At 41.1% G+C, this 26,825-nt stretch overlaps 1 protein-coding gene across 1 annotated transcript in view; it reads right to left on the reverse strand.

Moving 5' to 3' along the window:
* MCF2L2 (MCF.2 cell line derived transforming sequence-like 2) overlaps positions 1-26,825 on the reverse strand; it is a 268,860-nt gene that overhangs the window by 39,332 nt on the left and 202,703 nt on the right. Inside the window, exons 16-21 of the mRNA XM_008070688.1 lie at positions 11,794-11,860; positions 10,659-10,774; positions 8,977-9,046; positions 4,144-4,236; positions 3,371-3,463; positions 744-818 (exon numbers count right to left, since the gene is read on the reverse strand). Of these exons, the coding sequence (XP_008068879.1) occupies positions 744-818; positions 3,371-3,463; positions 4,144-4,236; positions 8,977-9,046; positions 10,659-10,774; positions 11,794-11,860 (514 nt within the window). The remainder of the gene's footprint in view (positions 1-743; positions 819-3,370; positions 3,464-4,143; positions 4,237-8,976; positions 9,047-10,658; positions 10,775-11,793; positions 11,861-26,825) is intronic.

The raw sequence follows: 26,825 nt of genomic DNA on the forward strand, positions 1-26,825 counted from the left end.
AAAAATCCTTACAGACATCACCAAACTCCTCTAACGAGAGCTAGTTTCTTTTGCTCAAGGCTATAAAAATAGTTCCCTGAGCTGCTTCTGTTTTCAGGGGGTCCTTGTCATATGTTCTGAGCAGAGAGGGCATGCAAATGACTGCCCCCTTGAGACATGTTTCTCAAAGCTTTTCTCGTTAAAACCAGAATATTCTATAGGAAATAGATAACAAAACCCACTGCTAAACCACACATTTCTTCCTAACCTGGCATGGCCACCATTTCTTCCAAGGGAAACTTGCCTTCTCAGAATTCACGTACACACACACACACGGGGTAGAGCAGGCATGATATATACAAATTAGAAATACTAAGAAGTACACAGAAGAAAATATAAATCATATATAATCCTACCATTCAGGAAAACCACAGCAGACATTTTATCATATTTATTTACTTCCAGTCTTTTATGTATGCATTTTACATATTCACTTAATTTTGAATTCCTGTTTAAATTTTTTTATTTGGAAGGAATAAAATATATCACCACTTCTCACTGGGCTGCAAATTCCTACTTTAAAAATGCATTTAATTTTTTTTTGGTTTTTTTCTTAGCTGTGAATTATAAGATGCATTCTCTTTTAGAAAGTTTAGACAATAAATATCATAAAAAAGGAAACTAAAATTCTGTAAATCTTCCCACCCATAAGCAAACACCATTAACAGTTAGCTATTTAAACTTCAATATTTAATATCCAGTACCTTCACCAAGCCTCCTTCTTCTGGTTCACCTGGGTCTATTTCCAAATCTTCAGGAGTCTCAAAATCCAGCAGACCCTGCATTAACCCAAAAGCCTGGTTGAAAATCAAAAAGTAGATTGCCAACAAAATCCACTGTGTAAACAATTTACAGCCAGTGCTAAGCTGCCTGAGACTGTGTGTAAATGTATCAATGTGTAAGAGGAAAAGAATGAATGATGTGTTGTGTACAGAGTTCTTTCCACAAACATAGAATCATTTTGTACACACTTTTGCAGCCTGCTCTCTCTCATTCAACAACATATCAGGAACATCTTCCCATGACATTACATTTTTCTAAAACATGGTTGTTGATTATGGTAGAGTGTTACATCTTATAGATGAACCATAATTGAATTATAGTTATGAATTATTATCTTCTCTACTGTTAAATACTTCAGTTCAACCATTTTTTTACAGTAATAATAATAACTTTCATTCATTTTTCCCAAGGCCAAATTCCTAGAAGTGGAATTGTCAAGGTTAATAATTTTACTGTGGTCCTGCCAGCTACCTATGAAAGCCTATTTCACCAGCTCCTAGCCTACACAGGATATTACCGTTGAATAAAAAATATTTACCAGTTGAATCAAAAGAGGAATCCTACCTCAGTGCCGTCGTTTTAATTTAAAATCCTCAGATAACTAGAAATGTAGAACTTTTTAAAAAGTTTATTTTTAGTATTTATTCTTTTGTAAATCGCCTATGTTCTTTGTTCATCTTTTTATTCTTAATTTCTAAGAGCTCCCAATTAGTTAAGCATAGTGACCATCTGTCACAGAATTGGCTCACATCTTCTCGCACGTGTCATGTGTCTTTGTTTTTCGCAGTGTAATCTAGCATTCCTTGCCCTTTCTCTAATATTTAGAAAAGATTTCACACACCAGAATCCCATGATCCTTTCTAAACCACAAGGCAATCAGTCTGACATCCATGTTCTTTCAAGCCAGGTGATGTGCAGGAGCACCGTACCAGGCTCTCTACATGTGTTACTCATCTGTTTTGCAATAATCTAATGGAGAAAGTTCTATTACCCTCATTTTACATCGGGAAAAACTAAGGCTCAAGAGGTCAAAGGTCCATAACTGGCAAATGGCAGAGTGAGAGCATTAAGGTTGAAACTGCTGAAAGAAAGCTGAAAAGAGTAACTTAAAATTTTTTTTTTTTTTTTTGGACAGAGTCTTGCTATGTTGCCCAAGGTTGGCCTCAAACTCCTGGGCTCAAGCCACCTCCTGCCTCAGCTTCCCAAGTAGCTGGGTCTACAGGCACGTGCCACTATGCCTGGCCTAAAAGAGGGTAACTTTCTGAGGGCAGAATGTTGGGCAATGATCTTAACCTCCCCGAGCTTCAGTTTTTTCACAGTCTAGAGCTTTGCTGACATGTCTGATTGTGGGAATTAAATAAGAAATACACATGAGAAAGTACCCAGTAAGCAGTAGGTGGTCATTTTTTAAAATGAAGAGACAGTGGTCACTGGGCAAGTGCTATCTAAATGCTTTATATAGGTTAATTCAAAAGACAACTTACAGGAGTGATTCAAACTTTTCCCTCAAACCTACATGTGGGAAAACCAGCCTTGAAAGACAATGTGGTGGCTCAAGCCTGTAATCCCAAGTACTTTGGGAGGCTGAGGTGAGAGGATTGCCTGAGTCCACGGGTTTGAGACCAGACTGGGTAACTTGGTGAGATCTCATCTCTACAATAAATAAAAAAAATCAGCCAGGTGTGGTAGCGCATGCCTGTCGTTCCAGGTACTTGGAAGGCTGAGGCGGAAGGATCACCTGAGCCCAGCAGGTTGAGGTTGACGGGGCCGTGAGAGCGCCACTGCACTCCAGCCTGGGTGACAGGGTGAGACTCTGACTCAAATAAAATAAAATAAAATAAAATATAATAAAGACAATGCCCTTTGGGGCGTGCCTGGAAATGCCTGCTTGCAGCAGTGCTGGTGTCAATGACTCACCACCAAGGGGGGGTGAAGGTCAGTGAGAAAGAGAACTGCTCAGGGGTTCAGACAGAGTACAATTCATTCTGTCATGCTGCTTTCAGGGTCAGGGCCTAAGTGTAAGAGGGCAGGTCAATGTTGCAAGAGGAAAGAAGAACTCCAGTTCTACCTTCTCCCTTCCATTGTTTCAGTGCACATAAAACACGGACTTTGGAGAAAATCACACCTCTCCTCTGAGGCTCCTTGCCTCATCTGTAAAATGGGGCAGATGGTAACTTCCATGTCTGAAAGTCAAGGCTCTGGCTGCCTCCCCCACCCCTCACTGCCAGCAGTGTGGCTTCCCCTCCACCCCCGCCCCATTGCTTCCAAAGAGCTCTCCTCCCCTAAACCGAGTTCTTAGTGAGATTTATGCCCTGGGCCAGATATTGGACTAGCCAGGCGCCAGGTCTCCTCCAACTCCATGATTCTTTGTTCTTACCCCTTATTGAAGAAGGCTGATTTACACTTAGAGGGAAGCAAAAGTCAGAAGGATGGGCATATCTTCAGCCTCGGAAGACCAAGTCACAACTCTACATGTCAAAGGACAAGAGCACCACAGTACAGGCATCTGTTTCCCCTCCACAGAAAAGCACCGCCACATTGACTTTACCTTCAACAGCCTCTGGTATTTTAAAAGTCTCTGGCTTGGTTCTCTAAGATACTTAAAAAGAGGGAGACTGTGATCCAATTGGCGCTGGCACACCTTTAAAAGCCAAACAGAAACAACATAAAACAAAACGAGCAACACACACAGAACAAAAGTGGCAGCCTTTAGATACAAGAAACAACATGACTTTTCATGGACAAGAGGGGCGGCTGTGTTGAGCTGGTCTGTAATGCCACTGACTTGTTCTGTCTCCAGGAGCCGTGTGTGAAATTGAAAGAGGAAAGGGGACGGCTTGGCTAATATTTTTATAGGCAACTAGGGAAGCAGACCATTTATCCCTTCTAGAAAGCAAGTCCACTAGAAGACACTGGGGCATTTCAAGTCCTTCTGAAAAGGAGACACCTTGTCTTTGCTAGGCAGGATCTATTCAGGTCAGTTAAAGCCTGGAGGGTACAGATGGTTTGTAGATATCATTCCAAGGAGCCCCAAAGTGTGACATTTTTCATTTCATTTTATTTTTGAAACCCATGCTAGAAGAGAATTCTGGTTTTCTCATCAGACTAGCGGTATTCCTCTCAAGCCTGTCCCACAGAGATCAAGGAGAGCATTGGAACTTCTAGTGTGTAATTTCAAAGTATGGGAGACTTTAAATAAACCTAAATCCCAATGCCAAATTCCTCTGCCTAGTTTATGATTTTGATTTCTTTAAAAATTTGAGGTACAGAAACATTTTTAGGGAGAACAATTTGTGGGAGGTTTTGTCATCTCAACGTTACCCCAAAGTAGGCGCAGTCTTGACACTCTTGCCAGATTGCCCTAGCTCGGGGCAGGTTCTTATGGTATTTAAAATAAATTTGAAGATCTTCTTTCTAGGTGGGAAAAAATTAGAATGAATTAATCAGGTAGCATTTTTCAGTAAGTAGACAGGATCATACAGCATATTCATTCATTCAACAAGCCAGAGTTTCTCAATGTGTAAGGACTGGGGGATACATGATTTAGAAACTTACGTTGGGTTATCGAGTGTATGCACAGGAGATAAACAGAGGGCTGTGAACAGATATACAGATATGAACAGAGTGCTTGGAAGCCTCTAAAGGGGCAGCTGGTAAACACACGAGTAAATTCACAAACAGAAATTGATTTTTCAATCTTTATCTGATCTTTTCTGCTCTTCGTCCAGGACACTGACATCTCCCCAGAACAATTCTGCAGTGAGTGATAAAACTGACAGAAAAAAATGCTGGTGGCTGATGGTCCCTCCCTCCTCTCCCCCAACCTTTCCTTGTCATGGTCATTATGATGTCGACCCTGCAAAGAAACACCTGAAAGATGGAAACACCCCAGAGGGGAGATGTGGCAGTTTGTAGACAGCATACACAGATCTAAGTCATTTTGGCAACATTCAATGTGGCAAGCTCGGTCTCATTTGTAACCTACAGCACAAGATTCTGAGATATGTGGCTATCTTGGAGCTAGAGATCAAGAAGGATTCAAAGTGCTACTCAAGGCCAGGCATAGCGGCTCATGCCTGCAATCCCAGTGTTTTGAGAGGCCGAGGCGAGGGGATTGTTTGAGCCCAGGAATTCCAGACCAGCCTAGGCAACATAGCAAGACCTCGTCTGTACAAAAAAAAAAACTGGCCCGGCATGGTGGTACGCACCTGTAGTCCCAAGCTACTCAGGAAGCTGAGGTAGAAGGATTGCCTGAGCCCAGGAGGTCAAGGCCGTGGTGAGCCATGATCATGCCACTGCCCTCCAGCCTGGGCAACAGGAGACTTCGACTCAAGGAAACAAACAAAAAGTGCTGCTCAGCTGCTCAGTCTATATTCTCATTGTAGCAAAGACCTTGAGAGGTGGGCACACATCTGCCAATATTCCAGACAGAAAAGTCACCCCAAGCCTCTGGAATCAGCTTGCCAGCTTCCCAGCTTCAGGGGAGCCTGGCCCACAGCACTGTCTGGCCACAGAGCCCAGGCTGTCTGGTAGGGAAGCCCACATGGTTACCTCTTTGCAGATTTGGGTCTCTATCTTTCTGCTTGGTCCAACTGTTGATTTCTTTCATGTTGACACAGGTTATTTTTTCCCTCACAGCCTCAATGATATCTGTTCTACTTCCATTTCTGTAGCACTTCCCCTCTGATAGGTTGTGAGTGGTTATTTCAGCATAAGAACTGCAGCAACTCTGTCCTTTACTATTCCATCCAGGAAAAAAATTATACATACATTCATTGAGGAAAGGAGCTGCCCCTTGAGAAATATCACTTAGACTGGTTAAGGAATGAGAAGAATAATTCAGAACTCAACAATAATATGGTATTGACCCAAATTGCTCTTCTAAAGACTAACAGTCCAAAATTCCTTGGAAAAGGGACATATACTAACCAGCAATATGAGGGGGAAACTCCCTCCCAAAATGGAATTATCTTTTGTAGGGTGGGTCACTTGTAGGACAGGCCTCCCCTGCTAGGTGAGTGTTCTAGGAACCCATCAGTATCAGTGTACAAGCTGGTGTTGTTGTGAGAGGCTGCGACTGACTTCAGTGAATTTTTTCTTTGGAGATTCTTTCCATTTGCCCATTATATGATGGGTGATTTACATGAACAATCTGCCCACACTGTGCTGAGTGTTCAACATTTTTTGACTGAAAACAGCATGGCCTTGCCCCGAGCACTTTTTTTTGTTTCCCGGGATGAAAAAAGTTCTTAAAGGGAAATGTTTTGCCGATGTGGAAGAGGTGAAACAAAAAATAGCAGAAGCACTAAAAGGCATCAAAATGGACAGGTTCAAAAACTGTTTTGAACAGTGGAAAAAGCATCTAGAGAGGTGTATCGCATCAAATGGAGAGTACTTTGAAAGTGACTGAAGTTTAAACATGTAAGAATAAATACGCAATCTTTTATAAATAAATTCTGGTTTTTCTGGGTCCTCCTCTCATATATAAAGTGCCCGATTCACCTCATCTCCTTACAGAATGAATCAAGAGACAATGTAATCGCTACCAAAAACTCATATCCACACAAGAAGACATAATTGCTTGTGGGTTAAGACTATGGGCTCTGATGGTGGATGGTTCGGGTTTAGTTCTTGGCTTTGTCAATTACAAACTATATGGTCTAAGGTAAGTCAATTAATCTTTCTGAACCTCATCTGTTAAATGGACTCATCACAGTCATCAACTCCTATGATTAAATAGGAGATTTGAGAGATTAAATAAGAAGATGTGTAGAAACCTCTTGACGAATGGTCAGTATATACAGAGTACTCCAAAAATGGTGGCTCTTGTCAAAGCAGTTTTTACTTTATAGGACCCTTCTGCATGTGTTATTTTGCTTCCCACAATAACTTTGCATATTGGTGCTATTAAGCCCGTTGTGGGGAGGAAGAAAGTGAGCATAGGTTATTTCCTTGAGACCATGTAGATATCCAGTGGCCCAACTGGGATGAGAAGTCACATTTCCCAAGCCCCATCCACGTGCTCTTTTCATTTTACCACGAGGGATCTCAGAGCAATGGGAACTCAAAGTAAACTGCGAACCAATATTGTTCTTATGGAACATGGTCTCTGGGGAAGAATTTTCCTGGAAGATACAGGCTATAGAGTTTGATTAAAGCACTCGATCAGAAGAATATTTCCAAATTCATGTTCAAGATGAGTGAAGTTCTGCAAACATTATTGAGAACAGGTAAACTTCTGTAGTGAAGGATGGTGGGTGTGACTTACTGGCTAACCAGTAGGATTCTACCAATCCCCTCATAACTGGAGTCTCAGAAATTAGGTAACTGAAGCTTTTACTTACTACATTTGTCCCAGAGAATACCTCTACAGTTGACAAAAATGTATTACCTGTATTTTGTCTCTAACCTCATAAATCATATAGGATTAGATCAGTGTTTGCAGTCTGGATTAATGATTCCCAAGGTTCCTCCCAACATGGGGGCTATAAAAAGCTTTGCAAAACTTTAGGACAGGAATTTTTTCAAGAAAAGCTGTTTAGTCAGCAATTCCCTGGCATTTCCTCACATTTGAACAATTTTTATTTCATAGTATTCATTTTTTCCCCACAGAAATTTGACCCTTTGATCATTCAACAATTTAAATAATCTTTGTACTAACAGCATTCACAACCATAAATTTATTTCTAAACTCTGAAGCTAGATTTCATATTAGTGGTTTGATGAGTGTAAAAATGCAAAATACTACAAAGCACTAGTTAGTATTATAATAGTTAAAAAATAATATGACTCAGTTTGAGTACAAAATAGTTTTTAGTGTATCTTGAATTTTAGTACTTGCTACAGAGCCTATGATGAGGTGTGATGGAAAGCCATAGAGGGCCACCAAAGGGCTGTGAGCATTGACAACTCTGTTTCTACATTATGTCTAATACTTCAAAAACCAGGGGTTTTGTTTTCTTTCAGTTATCATCAATATTGCTCTCAGGCTTAGCCATAATGTAGGTTGTTTAAGAATATCTGAGTTGTTTGATCTGCTGTCTTGGGCTCACAAAAAAGAAAAAAACAAAGAAATAGAACAAGAAGGGTTAGCTGGGACAGAGAGAAGAAATGGGCAGTATTTAGAAAGTTGAGGACTTTTCTGTATGATTGTCCTAGAAAGCACTTGGGGGGAATAATGTAGGGTAAGGCATTTCCCTGTGCCAGCCCCACTGGCCCACAGCGCCTATTTATTTCTCAAAACGGGTGGAGAAACAGGGTAAGAAGGAAAAAGTCTAGGTGGTGGGAAGGAGGGGTAGTTGGGGGTACAGTGTTGTAGGACACAAAGTTCACAAATTGGGTGCTAAGCCTAAGAGATTAAATTTTTCTAACCATCCTCTATTCTGTAAAAAATAAAATGGAAGAAAATATATTTTCTGAGAGTTTTAGTTTAACACCAATACTTCTCTTCTTGAGAACCTTACTACAACTTTAGTGTGGGACTTGAAGTACAATGGATGATTCTTGTCCTAAAACAGCGCAGTCATTCAGAAGATGATCATCCACTTTGGGGACACTGGGAGGCCTGTCTTGCATTTCAGGGGCTTTTCAGGAAGCCAGGCTTGCAGTTGTTCTACATATCACTGTGAGCCAGTCAAATTGGACTCATCCTATCCTGGATGAAGGGAGGTCAAGTTGGGAGGTCAACTCCTGTTTTCTATTCAAAGGCAGATATAAGATCTACTGTCTTGCAAATTTAAAGTATACAGTACAGTATTACTAACTATAACCACCATGCTATGCATTATATCTTCAGAACTTATGCATCTCACAACTGCAAGTTTGTACCCTTAGACCAATATCTATTTCCCCTAGCCCTAGTCCTTGGCAACCGCCCTTCTATGAGTTCAATTTTATTAGATTAGACACACACACACATACACACACACACACACACACACACACACAGGTAATGGGCGTGTTCATTAACTCGATTGTGGTGGTCATTTCACAACATATAGGTATATCAAACTGTCATGTTGTACACCTTGAATAGATGCAATTTTTATTTGTCAACTATACGTCAGTAAGTCTGGGGTGGGGAAAGGGGAAGCAGATAAATGTATGTTTGCCCTTGCCACGTGTTATTTTAATTTATTGGGAGCATAGACTTACTCTCTTGAGGAAGCAATGTGCCAGAAGTTCAGGCTTTTCAGCACACTTTTCCAATTCTTTTAGAAAAGTCCTGGGAAAATAAATGCAGATAGATAATAATCGTTGGATTTTTAACATATGTAGGGTTAAATGTTTATTTATTTATTTTTTAATTTATTCTTTTTTTTTTTTTTTTTTTTTGAGTTGGAGTCTCACTCCATCACCTATGCAGGAGTGCAGTGGCATACTCACAGCCACCCCAGCATCAACCTGCTGGGTTCCTATGATCCTTCTACCTCAGTCTTCCAAGAAGATAGAACTACAGGCCTGCGCTACCACTCCCAGCTAATTTTTTATTTATTGTAGAGACGGGGTCTCACCAAGTTTCCAGGCTGGTCTCAAACCCATGGCTCAGGCAATCCACTCGTCTTGGCCTCCCAAAGTGCTGGAATTATAGGCTGAGCCACCAAGCCCGGCCTTTTTTTTTTTTTTTTTTATTGTAGAGATGAGGTCTCGCCAAGGCTGGTTTCAAACTCATGGGCTCAGGCAATCCTCTCACCTCGACCTCCCAAAGTGCTGGGATTACAGGCTTGAGCCTCCGTGCCTGGCGGTTAAATTTTTTTTTTTAAAGTAAAATCTAATAAGGTTTCAAGAGGTGCCTAGAAAAATATTGTTTTCCAGGCTTTATTGCTGTGGACTCGGCTTCTACACACTGATCTAGAAGGAAAAAATGTATCCTGAGGCATTACTATGATCCCTCTGAAAGTACCCATGGATGTTCTGATCATTTTAAGCACAGGCCATAGACAGACTGGACACACTGATCCTCCCTACTACGTGATAATAGCGTTCATAAGAACTCTACTGCTGTTATTACTAATATCATTGAGCGCTTACTGTAAGCCAGACATAAGCTAAGTGCTTCACAAATAATTTCTCCCTTAATTCCTCAACCAACCCCTGTAAAATAGGGTTTTGTGTATAAAAAGCCAAGGCTCAACTCGGGAATAACTTCCCGAGGAAAAGTAGTAGAATGTTCCATTTCAGCTTTGTGCCTGACCAAGGCAAAAGGGATTAGACTGGGAAACAACTGCGGGCCAATTCGCCCAGAAGCCTTCCCCCTCTGTGAATTTAGGTATGTGATTGTGGGGTTGCCATAGTGGGTAAAGTGAGCCTACATGTGTGAAATAAAGGGTCCGAAGATGATTTCCAAAGTCCTTTTCTCCTCCAATTCTCTAGAAGGAAACATCCAAACAACCATAGACTAAAAGTACAACTTTTTTTGAGCAGCTAGCATTTTCTTATACCCTCATTCCCAGCAAGCCCCTATGGTAATGTAAGTGGACGTTTATCTTGGTCCTCTTTGTATTCCCAGTGCTGAGCACAGTGCCTGGCACAGAACAGGTGCTCAAAATCAGTGGTGTGTGAATAAATGAACCACCAGAGGAACACTCAGCTGAACACAGCATGGAGGCCTGACACCTAGTGCATACCGCTTTGAAGTCTCTTTCTTTCCTCTTCAGGGATGCTGGGGAGTTTCTCCACTCCTCCTCACTCCATCCCACCCCAGACCAATCTACTGAATTCAAGCCACTTGCTTAAGCCTAAAAACAGCTAAGCGTTTTCATCTCCAAATTTCGTCAATCTGATTTCTACCCTTCTCTTACTGTCCCTTTCTCCCGATAATGTGAATTATTATATACCTGTTGTGAAATTCATAAAGTTCCTCAATATTCCCAAAGAGAAAGTCCTTGTTATTCTGAAGAATGTCTGGAATTAGATGCTTCAGCCAAATAAAATCCATTGGCGTGATATAACCCTGCAGAGGCGGAAACAAGGTAAGTTTTACAGACGGGAACAAGGAAGGGATTATCTGAATTAGCTCCTCCAGAAGCTACAACTTTAGCAAAATAATTAAGGGATACAGCACATATGTTTCCTGAAAACTATTCTATCAAATACTTTTCTTTGGTATCATTTTCTTCATGTGTCCATCTTTAAAAGGAGATGGCTTCATGCCAGTGATAATAAAATAGCATTTTTCTGAGAAGAACAAATATATTTTTTAAATGTTTATAAGCTATACAAGTCAAATGTGAAAGAAAGAAAAAAATTATACCCATAATTTTATAACCTGGTGCAATTATTGTTAAGTTTTATTACATTTCCTTCATGACTTTTTAAAAAAACTCATTTTATATGGTCATAATCATAATACATACATGATTTTGTACTGTTTTTCCATGTACATTTGAGACTCAGCTTGTAAAGCTCTACATATATATTGTTTTAAATTCAATCCTATATCAGGAGTGTTTTTCAATGTTGCTACATATACAAAGTAATAATTCTGTAACAGCTTAGTATTTATTCAGCTTGAATATCATACTGTATTAAGCTTTCCTTTTTTAATTGGACATTTGGGTTGCTTCTGATATCTTATTTATTGTTAAGAAAAGCTATAGTAAATAATTTTGTACATACAGTTTTTCCCTTAAGATTATTCCTTTAGGAAAAAGAAAAATATGCATTTTCATTATTAAGAAAAAGGCTATTTTCTTCCTTTATTAAAGTATTAAAAATGCTTAAATCATACTATCCTTTTTTGGCAAGCATATGGTGAAGCTAGTTGGGCATTACTGGAATTAGTATGAACTGGTACAATTCTTTGGAATCTATTTGGCTACATGATTCAAGAGCCATAAGAGTGTTCTTATTCTGGAGAGACACCTGTGATATAAGACCTGAAACCTCAGTGTACTTCTAGAAACATATGGCGAGTATTTTGAGTCTCTTTGTGTAATATATGCTTGACACTCCTTCTCCAAATCTACTTACATCAATAATGCTTTTAATTTCTTTGATATACATCTCTTCAGTTTCAAGCAGGTCACGTATAATGCGCCTGAATCACAGCAGCAGGTGGGAGGTTGAAAGACAGAGACAGAGGGAAGGAAAGAACTCTTTTAGAATTCTTTTAGAATCATGTTCATCAATACAATTCCCCTCAATGGTTCCCCTTTTTAGGCTCTGGTCAGTTCATTCTGTCCTAGTGAACACCTAAGGCCAGCATCCCACAAAAACACATTTTGGTCACACTGGTATCAAGAAGAAACGACAAAGTCAAAGGACTCAAGATCCATTAATGCAGCCGGTGAATGACCTGTCCTCTGGGTAGACCTTCTAGTGTGGGATCAAGGGGGCAGACGTTGGAGTCAGAAATATCTGGTTTGGATCCTTGGTCAAGAAAGGTCTGCCTGACCCCTACATTGTACATGTAGATTTTCTCTCCAGCTTTCTGCTGCTTCATTGCTCACATAAACATCTTGGCCCACAGGTATGTATTCTGTTGGACATGCTGTTTGATGGATGCTAGCCCCTTCCTCTGGCATTAGATGTTTCATTGTGATTCCCTAAGTCAAAAGATGTGAGGTCTATCTGCTTCCTCAAAGAAGGCAGGTAGAGGGTATGGTGGGAAGAATTCTAAGATGATCCCCAAGATTTATTTTTTAAATTTTTTAAAAAAATTTTATTTTAAAGACTTGGGGTACAATTCAGGATTAGGTATACAAGTGGTCATCGGATTTCCAAGATTCCTGACCCCTGCTGTGCACATACCTCCTCTGGATTAGTCAGTCCAACACTAATTCAGGTGCTGCTGTGAATGTTACTGATAATCCAGTTGGGCCTGTCCTAATCACATGTGCATGTACATTAGACCTGGGTCTAAAAGTCAGAGAGATCTGAAGCACAAGGCAAGATTCAACACAAGGGAGAATCACCTTTGCTGCCTTTTGAGATGCAGGGGGTCACGTGGCAAGGAATGTGTGCAGCCTGTAGGAACTGAGAGTGGCCCCAGCTGATAGCCGGCAAGAAAGCAGGGAACTCAGTCCTACATTTGCAGGGAACCAAATCCCACCACAACCACATAGATGTAGCGGGGGATCCAGTACTCGCATTAGAGTACGGGCAGTCAGCACCTTGATCTTAGCTTTGTGGGACTCTGAGCAGAAAACCCAGTCCGGCTGTGCTGGGACTCCTGTCTCAGAGAAATTGTGAGTTAATCTGCTAAGTTTGTGGTCAGCTTTTATGCAGAAATAGAAAACCAATAGAAGGGATTATGCCAGTCCCTACATCTATCCCAGACAATCTGTTTTCTTTCTCTCCTTAGGCTATTCTGTTACATTTTGCTTCCTTTTAGGGCCCCAAATATGTGGGCGTTTATACAAATGTTCACGTGTAGAATATATACATTTGTGCCTTCCTGTCAACTCTTGATGAATTATCTATTAAATGATGGCCTCTACCGGAAAAGGATTTATTCTGGGTTCACAAAAATGAAAATGGCAAAAGACAAGTGATCCAACAGAAAAAAAAAAAAATAGAGAAAGGACACAAAATAGGAAATTCACACCAACATGCAAATGGCTATTAGTCTTAAGAAAAAAAAATGTTCAATACATACATTCAATAAAGACATATTCAAAAGGTATAGCAATTTTCATCTGCTAGAGTGGCAGAAATTGCAAACCTCAAAGGAAGACCAGTAGGTGAGGATGTGGAAATAAACTCAGACTATATTGGTTGAAGTGTAAATTTGTGCAAGCTCTTTGGAAGGTACTTTGGAAATATCTCATTGAAATGTAAAGCGTGTGTTCTTTGACTCAGTCATTTCACTCCTAAGATTGTTCATTGTTTGTAATTAGAATAATAGAACTTCAACAACAATCAGATATAAACTGGAAGTTTCTTAAATGTTCATCAATAAATTAGAGTATAAACTCATAATGAAATGTCATGCAGTTGTTTAAAAGAATGAAGCGGATTGAAGCATGCTGGTATGAAAGAAACCAGGTATTTTAAGCAAAAAAAGGCAAGATGTATAAAATGACTATTTGTGTAAAAATGAATGTGTATGTATACTTGTATGTAAAGTTGTATGTGCTTAGAAGATTTGTGCAAAAAAACTACATACACATTGTTAACAGTAATTGCTTTTGCAGAGTGTTACTGAAGGCTAAAATATGAGAAAGGAGAATTTCTACATTTTACCCTAACCCTTCTACAATTTTTAAAAATGAAATTTTATTGCTTTTGTAATTTAAAAAATGACTTACGCAATATTTTTAAATGAATGAATGTTCCTAGAGGTAATGACATGTAAACCCCATTTGATCAATACAATGAATGTTCCTAGAGGTAATGACATGTAAACCCCATTTGACCGATACAAATAAAGCATACAATTTACACATTTTATAACTCAGCAATTATTCTTTCTTAAAATGATTATTTTGTATCTTTTTACAAGCGCTTATTATTGTATCCACTGACAGAGGATACAATTGCCAGAAGTATAAAAACTACCCAAAAGTTACTTTAAAACCATACTTTGCTAAGAGCATCACTGAGAAAGAGGTTCCTGTGCTTTTTAAAAAAATATGTAAATTATCCTGAAATGATGACAGTTGCTATGTCAGAAGGAACTGCAAGCCTCGATACCAATATGTTTCTATGAGCCATGACATCAAATAGGACCACAGCAACAGTTAAGCATTCATAGAAAACCTGAGTACAATCAGCCTCTTATGCCCTTTGAAGCATACAGCTTAAGCGACTTGGCAAGTCGCTTTAAGGATGTATTAATGAGTAAATGAAGTCAGAAAGCAGAAATAACTAGGAGGTGAACAGAAGGGAAGCTTATTATCCAACAATTATGTAGGCACTTAAGAGAGTCTTCATTTTTAGGAATCTGACACAGGAAAATATTCACAACTCAGAAGAAAAAAAAAAAAAATCCCTTGTCAGGTCATGGTCCAGTGGGCCCTTTGGAAAAGTCTAGAGATCTTGTTCAATTGCTTCATTTTATCTGGAGGACTACAACAGATAAAACATAAGCAACAGAACTTCCCCTGAACACGGGTTGCCTACATTTCAGGTCAGATTATATTTACATCATGGTTAAGTCATTGTTCTTCCTTTCAAGGAGCATTCTAAAAGAGGAGAAAATGTATGACTCTTACCGATGATTCCTTGCTTCATTATTCTGCAGCATGTAACTGTTCATAGAAAATGCTCAAGGATTTACCATCTAAAGTCATCAAGCATATATAATGCAGATGAAAAACAGAGAACACTGGGAGTACTCAAGCCATCTGAAAACCTTTAAGCACCCACAGCAATCGATGTCCTGATGGATATTTACCCAGAGAGGGAGGACTGTAGACTGTGATTAGGATACCAGATGGGGTCCGTGATGCAACAAAAGTCTGCGCTGCTGTACTCTGTGCTAGTAACCCCCCTTATCCCCCCATCCCCACCACCAGCTTACATCATTAAGGGAGAAATGGAGGCATGGCTTGTTTTAAAGGACATTCTTCTCTGAAGCCATGTTTCACGGTAGCATGAAAACAGAGCTTTGGGTATCTGGTTCCATTCTATATGACACCTCATGCTTATTTCAGATGGCACTATAACCAAGGGTCAAGAATGGAAAGAATATATCTCTTAAAGAAACACATGCGACATTGTTTGATAAGCAATATAATTAAAGTAGATACATGTTAGGATTTCCTAGTAAGTTTATTTTCTGCTCCTCTAATCAAGTACTGCCCCTCACCTTCCCACCCCCATTTCTCAGCTCTCCGACAGAAGTGTATCCTTTTGGGAACCAATCTGTCAGAAGTCTGTTTTTGTGCATTATTGTCAACACAGCCTGCCTTCTTTCATTTACTCCCGCTATTCTGTCACATCATGCATTTCAGAAAGGGTGACCGATTTTCACTTTTTGAGAACCTGAGCTCAGGTTTCCAGGCTTCCGTCACTCTCTTAGCTCATGCTGTTGACTCCCCTACCTCTTTGTCTTCCTCCCAGACCTTTGGCCATGCTCAAGCCCGTGTTGACAATTTTCTTTTCTTTTTAAAAAAATTCTTAAGTTTTTTTATTTTAAAGATGTGGAGTACAATCCCTTACCCTTAAGGGATACAAATGTTCATGATGCAGGCACCCTTGTTGTTGAGGTGTGCCCTTCCTCCCCTGGCAGTTTCCCTCAACTGCCAATCCCACCTACCCTCCCCTGGCAGTTTCCCGTGACTGCCAATCCCTTTCTTAGAGTATCATGATAATTGTTCAAGGTCTGTGTGTGAATGAGAGCATATGGTATTCTGTTCTCGACAATTTTCTATATTGTCTTTCCCTGGATGCCTCCTAGATACCTCAAGCACATTAAGTTGAAAGAGAACTCATTATCTGGAAACAGCATGTGTGCCAGTGGAACTGCCTTTAGTCTGAGGTCCCTAAAAGACAGCCACTGTTTCAAACTCCCTGCTATGACATCCTTAAATTCAACCTGTCACCAAGGTTCCTCATGTCATCCCTCAACATACCTCCTGGGCATTGCTGACTCTCAACTTCTGGGACCCCCACAGAGAAGCTCTCAATTCCTCTCACCTTAGTGCACTTCTAGAAACACATCCTTGCCCCTGAGACCTTTCTTCCACCAATCTGTCTTGCAGACCACCAGGCTACGCCCTTCCTAACGCTTCCTTTCCATCATTTCACTATTCTCTCTCTTCAAGAAATTGCCCAGAATTGGCAACAATACTGATTATGGGCAATTTAAGACCCTCTCCATTCATGTGACAAGAGTCCTAAGGAGCTTGCTCTAAAGGAAATCCAGACTTGCACCTCCAGAATGAGGAGTGAGGAGTGGAAGCCATGGGTGGAATCTGTGATTTTCCCAAGCACCCTGGATGATTCTAATGCAGACGGTCTCCTATTCAACTAAGGGGCACTGATCTAACCCATTCCTTTTAGGCTACCTGACCCCCACCTTTAGTTAGGCCAATGTTATTATTATTTTTTCACCTTCTGAATTTGAATCATCCTTCAAAACCCTAACAGCTTCAGATGCAATCAGTGACACAATCTGGGTTGCTTACGTTTCAGGGTTTTCCACCCAAAAATCATTTACATTCATTTACCAGACTCATTATCAACTCATTACTATGAGCCAGGATCCATAATAGGTACTTGGGATACAGAAAATACCACAACCTCGACCTCAGTGAATTGATAGTCTAATGGAAGAGATAAGAAAGTCAATGAGTGTGATAAGGTAACAGTAGTCAGAAAAGTCAGGCACAGACAAGGGGCACCTAATTAAACCAGGTGCCAAGGGAGACATTGCTCCTTTTTATTATCATTATTCTTCTTTTTAAAAATTTATTTTATTTATTTATTTTTTAGTTGGAGCCTTACTCTGTTTCCCAGGCAGGCTGGTGAGCAGTGTATAATCTCAGTTTATCTCAGCCTTGATTCTGGACTCAGATAAGCCTCCCACCCCAGCTTCCCAAGTAGCTGAGACTACAGACAATTAGCTACCATGCCCAGAGAATTTTTTCATTTTTTTGTAAAGATGAGGTCTTGCTGTGTTGCCTAGGCTGGTCTCTAACTCCTGGGCTCAAGTGATCCTCCAACCTTGGCCGCCCAAAATGCTGGGATTACAGGTGTGCACTGCTGTGCCCAGCCAACACTGCCAATTCGGAGCTGAATCGAGTGAAGTTTAAGTAGAGGTTTTTTTAAGTTAAAAAAAAAAATTTAAGGTTGAGGAAAACAGCATGGAGGAGGGAGCGGAGGGCAGAGGTACAGCGTAAACTATACTGTGTAATGGTGATTTCTTTGGTGGGGTTAACCCAGCCATCTTTTAGGTTCATAAAATGCTAGAAACAGATATAACCTTAAAGACGATCTGGCTACCTCCTTCATTTTATAGATGATACAACAGAGACCCAGGGTCATGAAGTGACTTGCCAAAGGCCTATGACTTTGGCAAAACAAGTGTCTTGCTACATTACATTGTTGCTCGTGGCCTATGTTTAAGGGAAATTTAAAGAACTGTTTGCAGATTAAGTAAAACACAAATTAAAGTGAAACTAGCTCACATATTCTCACTCATATAGTGGAACTTGATCATCCAATGCACTACTATAAGAAAATGACTGACAGTGTTGGGAAACTATGGGGGGGAATGGACTAATGGTAGTAAACATCTGTCTGGAGACGGGGAGACACCTGTTATCAACAAGGGGGCCTGAATGAAGCATATTTGTATACCTAACCCTTAACTGTACCCCACAATATCAAAATAAAAAATATTGATATAAAAAAAATGAAACTAGCATTAAACTATAAAAATACTGGGTTTCAGGAAACTGGGGCTCCAATCCTATTTCTACTTTTAGCACACAGGTAAGGCACCTTCTTTCTTAGGGTCTCAGTTTGTGTATTCTAAGGCTGGATTAGGTCATCTCGGCTTTTCTCCTGGCTCTCATAGATCATTCCATAAACACGTTATCATTTCTAATAAATGATGTGATCTTTGGTCTAATGGCCCTTGCTTTTCATTTCTCACAAGAAATGAAACAAAGGTCATGGGCGTTCTATTCATTTGCAACCTCGATTAACTGATAGTTAATGTGTAACTGAGTGCTGAATAGGGACACAGGAGAAGGCGTTGGACGTGGGCTGGAGAGGCCCTGGGGAAGGTGAATGCTGACCGGTCCTCTGGAAGAGGTGTGGGGCTTGGCCAGGAAGATGGGAGCAGGGGCCGGGAAGAGGAAACCCCAGCAAGGGCCACACATGGGGCTTTGCAGAATACAGGCTGGGTCGCAGGGGAGCCATCTTAAGAAGACGGTTGTCACACAGTATGGGAAATCAGGCAGCACGTAGGGGATTGATTTGGCCATGGCAGGCAGTGCAGATACCGTCTAGGAACTTATTTCATTAAAACACAATAAGGTTCTGAGGACTCGGACTCAGGGAGACAAGTTCTTAGTTTTATATCCTTCTTCTGTTTTGATTAGATGTTCCCTAATTACATAATAAATCACCAGAACTATAAGTGGTAGCAACACAAAGCACTATAGACCCATACAATGATCATGTTGAAACCAATATTTTTAAAGCAATAGTAAAAGATTCCATGATGAATATGAATATTTCCCTGGTTCCTAGGAAGCTACAGCTGAGAGTTTTACTCAGTGGCTGATCTGAGTAAAAGATCTTCTGTTCCTTCCTCTCTGCTTTGGCATCTCAGTGTCTATATTTTGTCTTATATTAATTGAATTTATTCTTATTACTCTAATGTTGTTAGGTTGAACTATCTCAAATTATTTTTGGAAGAAGATGGGACATAACTTATTATTAAAATGTATCTGGATGGATGCTCTTCAATATCACATAATAAAAGACAAAATAATTTCATGCATACAACACTTTTTAAAAGAGATTGATCACAAGCACAATCCAATTAATCCAAATTCAAATGAACAATCCTTGCCTTTGTATAGTATTTTAGAGATCATAAAGTTTTTAAAAAATAAAATATACATAACATAAAATGTACAATTTAAATCATTTTTAAGTGTATATGAAGGGAACCCAAAAAATCCTTGGAATTTATTTATAAAAAATTGTATATTTATTCTTACATGTTTAAACTTCAGTTACCTTCAAAGTATTTTCTTTTTATGCAACACACTTATCAAGATGCTTTTTCCATGCTCAAATAGTTTTTGAACTTGTAAATGCTGATGCCTTTTAGAGTTTCTGCCATTCTTCCACATTGGCAAAACATTTCCCTTTGAGAATTTTTTCATCCAAAGAACAACAACAACAACAAAAGTTTCCCAGGGCAAGATCAGGTGAATAGAAAAGGTGGGGCAGAGGGATCATGCTGTTTTTGGTAAAAAAAAAAACAAAAACAAAAACAACTGCTGAACACTGCAGGTGCATTGTCATGGTAGAGTAACCAGTCACTTGCTTGCTATGACTTGGGATGTTTCTTTCACAAATCGTGGTGCAACTTTCTCAAAATTTCCAGATAAAAACTTTGATTGACTGTTTGATACAGAGGAAAAAATTTCCTGTATACTACAAGAGGCCCGCTCTCCAAGCGATAATTCCAGTTTTGGGGGGGTTGTCCCCTCATATGAGTAGTTGGGTGGCATTGTTGTGCAACCATCACCCCTACCCACTTTTAGATTTTTCCTCCTCCCAAACTGAAACTCTGTACCCATTAAAAATAATCTCCCCATTCTCCACTTCCTCTATCCCCTGAGAATCTCTCTGCAACGTTCTCTCTCTCTACTTTCCTATTTTAGGTGTCTCATATGAGTAGAATTATACAATTTATCCTTTAGTGTCTGGCTTATTGCATGTAGCATGTTGTTAAGGTTTATCCATGTTGTAGCATGTATCAGAATTTGATTCATTTTCAAGGCTGAATATCTTCCTTGCATGTATATATCACATTTTGTTGATCTATTTTTCTGTTGATGAACACTTGGGTTGTTTTCCCCTTTTGGTTGTTGTAAATAATGCTGCTATGAACACTGATGTACAAGTATCTGTTTGAGTCCTTGCTTTCAATTTTGGGTATATACCTAAAAGTGAAATTGCTCAGGCCATCCTTCCACCTCAGTCTTCTGGGACTGTAGGCACTCACCACCACACCCAGCTAATTTATTACTTTTTTATTTTTTTAAGAGACAAAGTCACACTATGTTACCTAGGTTGGTCTTGAACTGCTGAACTCACCAAACCTCCCATCTTAGCCTCCCAAAATGCTGGGATTACAGGTGTGAGCCATAGTACCCGGCCTGGGTAATGCTATTTTTCACTTTTTTTGAGGGACTGCCATACTGTCTTCCACAGCAGCTGCACCATTTTTTTTTTTTTTTTTTTAGTTGGAGTCTCACTCCATCACCCAGGCCAGAGTGCCCCGGTAATCGCTTTGCCTCAGCCTTCCAAGTAGCCAGAACTACAGGAGCGTGCTACCATGCCCAGATAATTTTAAAAATTTATTGTAGAGATGAGGTCTCGCCAAGTTGCCCGGGCTGGTCTCAAACCCACGGGCTCAGGCAATCCACTCACCTTGGCCTCCCATTTTATACTGCCATCAGCAGTGCATAAGGGATCCAATTTCTCCACATTTTCATTAGCACTTCTTTTTTTAAAGCTAACCTAGTGGGTGTGTAGTACGTTTGTTATTATTGTTTTTATTTTATTTTATTTTTGTTTTATTTATCTATTTTTTTTGAGTTGGAGTCTCACCCTGTCACCCAGACTAGAGTGCAGTGGCACGCTCCCAACCACCGCAGCCTCGACCTGCTGGGCTCCTATGATTCTTCTGACTCAGCCTTCCAAGCAGTCAGAACTACAGGCGCGCGCTATCATGCCTGGCTAATATTTGATTTATTGTAGAGACGAGATCTCACCAAGTTGCCCTGTCTGGTCTGAAACCTGCGGGCTCAGGCAATCGACTCACCTCAGCCTCCCAAAGTGCTGGGATTACAGGCTGAGCCACCGATCCCGGCTATTATTGTTTTTAATGTGTGTATCATCTAACTTGATCCATTAATTCCCTAAGCGCTTCTCCAGGACACGTGTCTTGTCTTATTCATCCTTGGTCCCAGTGCCTTGCAAGCAGAGAATTTCTCAATAATGTTAGTTGACTACATGGTTGGCAGATTTTTGGAAAAGACATCAATTCTGTGGACAAGAGTAGGTACTAACTTGGGATTTGGGGCATTAAGTGACTTGACTGAGGTCAAGCTGCCTTCTATCCCCTAGTGACAGGGGAACTAAAATGTCAAGCATGAGTGTCATCACACTGAAACAGCACACACTTTTCTGACTTTGCTGCACAGCTCCAAAAGAGACAGGTCCTGCACAGCAAGGACACAGGGAAACAGGTTAGAGAAACTGGGCTGACTCAGACCATCATCCATTTATGCCTAGGATTCCATGAATCTGGCTCAAATCTCAGAGTGTGGTCCATGGGGACATCTGCATTCAAACATACCAAGGCATGGTATGACAGAATTCTGGTACACCAAGGAGATTCCTGGAACACTGCTGACAGGAAAACCATGATTATTACAATTCATGAGAAAGGTTAATACTGGGAATAATCCCAACAGGAGTATCCAAGTAGCTTAACCATTTTCAGGAAAGAAAAAGAAATTGTGAAATAATTACAGCTGGCCTCCTTATCTGTGGGTTCTACATCCATGGATTCAACCAACTGCATATTGAAAATTGAGTAAATAATGCAAATTTAAAAGGCAATGCAGTATAACAACTATTTACATAGCATTTCTGTTATATTAGGTATTATAAATAAATAATATAAAGATGATTTAAAGTACATAAAAGGGTGTGTATAGGTCATATGCAAATACCACAATATTTTACCTAAGGGACTTTAGTACTGCGGATTTTGGTAACTTTGGGGGTGGGTCCTGGAACAAATGCCCCATGAACACTGAGGGACAGGCATACTAAGCTTGTACCTCATGTAAACAAAAGAAAATCACTGCAAAAAGGATATTCCCAAAGATTTTTTTAAAAAAAAACCTGTCTGTGAAGCAAAGAGCCAAAAATGTTGAGAAGAGATACACTACTTTCTCAGTCCTGTGTTATTTTTGCAAACCTATTTGTAACTTTATCTACCAGCAGATATTCTAATAAACCCTTGTTCTCTCTAGAGCCTTTACTTATTTATTTAGTATACTGCAAGCATCTCTCTCAGAGGCATTGCTCTCTCTTTCTAGGATTCTTTATCCCTAAACCTGCAGGACCTATTAGGTGTTCATATCAGGTTTTATGACTTTAAACCATCAGCCCAAACAAGACTCATTCATAAAATGTGTATGGTTTCAGATGTCATGAATTTATCACGGATTTCAGAACTGGCTTTTTAAAAGTACTTTATGAGAAAAATCTCAGTATAGCGAACTGTTTCTAAGTTTTAACTAATAGTCCACGTGTGTTAAATAGTACACAATATAAATCCCAGGTAGATTTTTAACTGCTTTTTGAAACTGGGTTGGGTGGAATTTGAACCACATACTCTCTGTGAAGCAGACAATGAGCACTTAGTAATTATTAACTATTTTAAAAAGAGAAATAGAAAATTACATTTTGTTATCCCTTAACTATCAGCACAACCAAACCCAAGGGCAAAATTCCCAACACAAATGATTGCATCTGGGCCAGACCCAAAGTCCCCAGGTCACAGTCAATAGCCAGTTCTGAACATCTCCAGGGATCGTCACTTTCTTCCTTTCCTTTGGACCATCTGATCACAGGACCCAAATCATTTTGCTCACTTGACACAGCTGTGGCCAGGCTGAGTGCCAGTTGTCTTTTATGATATATGTCAGTCAGACAGCATTCAAGACTGTCCCTACACAAATGTCACTCCTTCACTCAATCTGGATTTGTCCTCCTGAGGAGGAGAGAAAGAGCTGAGTTAGAGGCAGTTCCTTGGAACCTGCACAGGACCCTGCATGCCCCCAGGAGTGTGGAGTGTGTGTCTGATCTGCCCAATAGAAAGAGGGGAAGAATTGCTGAGAGACCCACTGCCAGGGTTAGGGTCATTGCCACAGGGCAATCTGTGCGTGTGCAGCATCTAGGGAAACCTGTGTGCACCCAGTCCTCAGCACAGCTCTACTGCACCAAGGAGGGTCCCAGCAACCAGGACTGCCCCTCCAAGACTGCCCCTGTTCTTGTGCTCCCCCAACCCCCAGGCCTGATGTTGTTTTTTGTTTGTTTGAGTTGGAGTCTCACTCTGTCGCCCAGACTGGAGTACAGCGGCACACTCACGGCCACCCCGGCATAAACCTGCTGGGCTCTGGCAATCCTTCTGCCTCAGCCTTTCAAGTAACTGGAGCTATAACTGCGTGCTACCATGCCCAGCTAATTTTTCTGATTTATTATAGAGATGAGGTCTCACCAAGTTGCCCGGGCTGGTCTCACACCTGCGGGCTCAGGCAATCCACTTGCCTTGGCCTCCCAAAGTGCTGGGATTACAGGCTGACCCACCGAGTCCAAACCAAGTTTTGTTTTTTGTTTTGCTTTGTTTTGTTTTTGAGCTGGGGGTCTCACTCTGTTGTCCAAGCTGGAGTGCAGTGGCATGATCATGGCTCACCATAGATGTGTCCTCCTGGGCTCAGGTGATCCCTCTGCCTCAGCCTCTCAAGTAGTTGGGACTATATGCGTGCTCCACTATGCCCAGTTAATTTTTTGATTTTTTGTTAGAGATGAGGTCTTGCTATGTTTCCCAGGCTGATCTCAAACTCCTGGTCTCAAGCAGTCCCTCTGTCTTGGCCTCCCAAAGTGCTGGGTTTACAGGCATGAGCCACCACTCCTGGCCCTGAGTGTTAAATGGCACATAAGGGATGCCCGTATGTGCTGACCTGAAGAAGATGATCACTTACAGGAGGCCCTTCCCCGATGCAGGGGAGAAAAGAATGGAACAAACTGGGTCCCCAGAATGGCCTGCGGGTGCATGCCTCCTTGTCCTCCATCTTCCAGTTCTGAGGGTACCTAGTATGGTTTCCTCAAACTGCCGAGGTTCTGGAACTGAGAGAGGTTGCTGAAAGGAGCCAAACCACAGGAGCAGCCCAGGAGCGGCAGGAAAGGGGGCGAGCGCCCTCCAGCATTGGCTTTTGGGCCTTCGTGGCTCCAGGGAGGCGATAACAGGGCCCATGTGCGATGGATGGGGCTTCTCAGAACAAAGTTTAAACAGTCGACAAGTGTGGAAGTGCTCTGAAAAAAATTCAATCCAACCCACCGGCGATGACATCTGACACTGTGCTAGGCATCGTTGGGGGATCCGGGTCTTTGGGGAAATCAAAAGGAACAGGGTGTGGTCTCCACCCTCAAGAGGTCTGAAGATCTCCAAAGCGCTGGGAAAACAGACACACAATTTGCTACACAATTTACAGCGACAAAATGCTACTGGTTGTTATGGATGCGTAACACTCTGGGCTGGGTTCCTGGTGAGAAAAAAAGAGGATTCTGGCCTTTGGCGCACTCTAGTTCTGTCCATTCACCATTTCCCAAGCACGTGTTTAGATGCTCCATTTTAAACATGCTAAGCTGAGGATTGATGTGACACACCTAGGTGAAGACATTTAAGTTTCAAGTTCAGAATCTGGACTAGAAACAGAATCCAGAAAGACAACTTAAGCTGCACCGTCAAGCCTAACACGATACTGATGCATGTCGGTTGAGTTAAACCAGTCGGTTATCAGAACTGCTCTCCTTACACGATTTCAGTAACACCGGCCTCTTCCGTGGCTCCCTGCTATTCCCATCGTCTCCCAGGTTCTCTTGTACTCAGGGTTTAGTCTTCCCTCCCCATAACTAATGATGCATGGACTGCTCTACTCCTGGGTCCTCTCTCCAAAATCTGCTACTCCCTTTCTCTGACTTCTGTCCCTTCTAAATCTAGTATGTATATGCCAACCCCTCTCATCTTTCAAGTTTACCATCTTGATGTTACAGTTTTCTTTTTCCAGTCCTTCTCATAAGTCTCCAGTGCTCTGCAAAACACATTCCTGATGGCAGGATTCAAAGTCATTTATAAACCTAATCACAGGGCTCTCTGCTCACCAGCAGCTACTGTGGACAAGGAAAGCATGCTGATCCACGCTTTATTTTTTTCATGTTGGTCAAGTCAGCATCATCACAATCACCTCAGTTAATTTCTAACTCATTTCAAAATCTTCATGCACCTCCTCCTAGTAAAAGTCACAGAGCATTGTGCCATCGAATCTGTCATTCTCTTCTCTTCTCTCTGGGGTGGGACAGGAAGCCAGCCTGCTCTAGGAAATCTTCCCACAGGGGCCTCCCTTCCCTGGGTGATGTGGACTTGTGTGGGCCCCAGGGAGGGCATTCTAGGATACTTTGACCTTCCCCATCTCTCACCCACAGGCCTCCCATCCCAGGACCAAAACCACCATGTCCTCTCATCAATCTTCCGACATACTTTTGAAATCTGGTGTGTCTGTATATAGCACGATGTGAGTCTGTGATATTTGTATTTCTAGTGGGTATAGTTCCATGTACTTGTGCACGTGCAACACATGTGTGCTGATACATTGACCTAGTTCCAAACGATCTGCGAGGAATATAATTGTACTGAATATTTGTACATAAATACCACATACACATGTGATGGCTGAGGGGAATATATATGGGATTTCAGCCAGGATTTTATTAGAGAAGGTATGTGATTAGCATTGTACTATCCATGAACCCATGAGCCATGGGTCACTGTCAGGGCCTCCCTTACAAACCACATCTGTAAATATTTCTGGGGTCTGATGTGAAGGTAGCCCCGCAGTCTCCGAGAATTACTAACAGGAGGTGCTGAACCAAGCCCTCTGTAAGTAACATACGAGAAGCACTGCATTGCTGAAAAGACGCTGAAGGGTTTAGAGGAAGAGATGACCAAATTTCCTAAAAATCTCGTTCGAATTAACAAGTACCACGTGTGTGTACACTTTTATTATTTATTTTTATTTTTTATTTTTGGGTTTACAGCTTTAAACACCGATTTGACCATCTACTTTTAACTTATTACCTGTCTTATTCTTTTTACAACGAACCCAAAGCTTTTTAAAAATGAAGTATCTGGGTTAATCGTGTGCTCTTCTGTCACGTCCTGAAGTAGGTACAGTAATAACAAAATCGCTCAAAATATTACCCCTGCTAGACGGTGATGTCGTGTGCCTTGAGGAGAGGTCTCGGACAACATGTGGGGAACAAGAAACCAAACGCATAAAGGAACGATTTACAACCTCTTCCCTTCCGTGGAAGGAAGTCTACGTTCTCTTGACATCGTTTAGGGACCCGCGCGAGGTATGCTGACCGAGGACAGCAGCCCAGAGAGGGCGTTCCCGTGGATTCTGGCTCCCCGCGGCTCATGCGAGCGAGTAGATGTCAGCTACCCGGAGGCGCAGGGCAACAGTTCCTGGCCTTCTCATCCGGACGAAAACAGATCCGGGCGCGGCCCG

Source organism: Carlito syrichta, unplaced genomic scaffold (assembly GCF_000164805.1).
Source record: "Carlito syrichta isolate Samal-C Ts95f unplaced genomic scaffold, Tarsius_syrichta-2.0.1 Scaffold313936, whole genome shotgun sequence".
Classification (NCBI taxonomy): domain Eukaryota; kingdom Metazoa; phylum Chordata; class Mammalia; order Primates; family Tarsiidae; genus Carlito; species Carlito syrichta.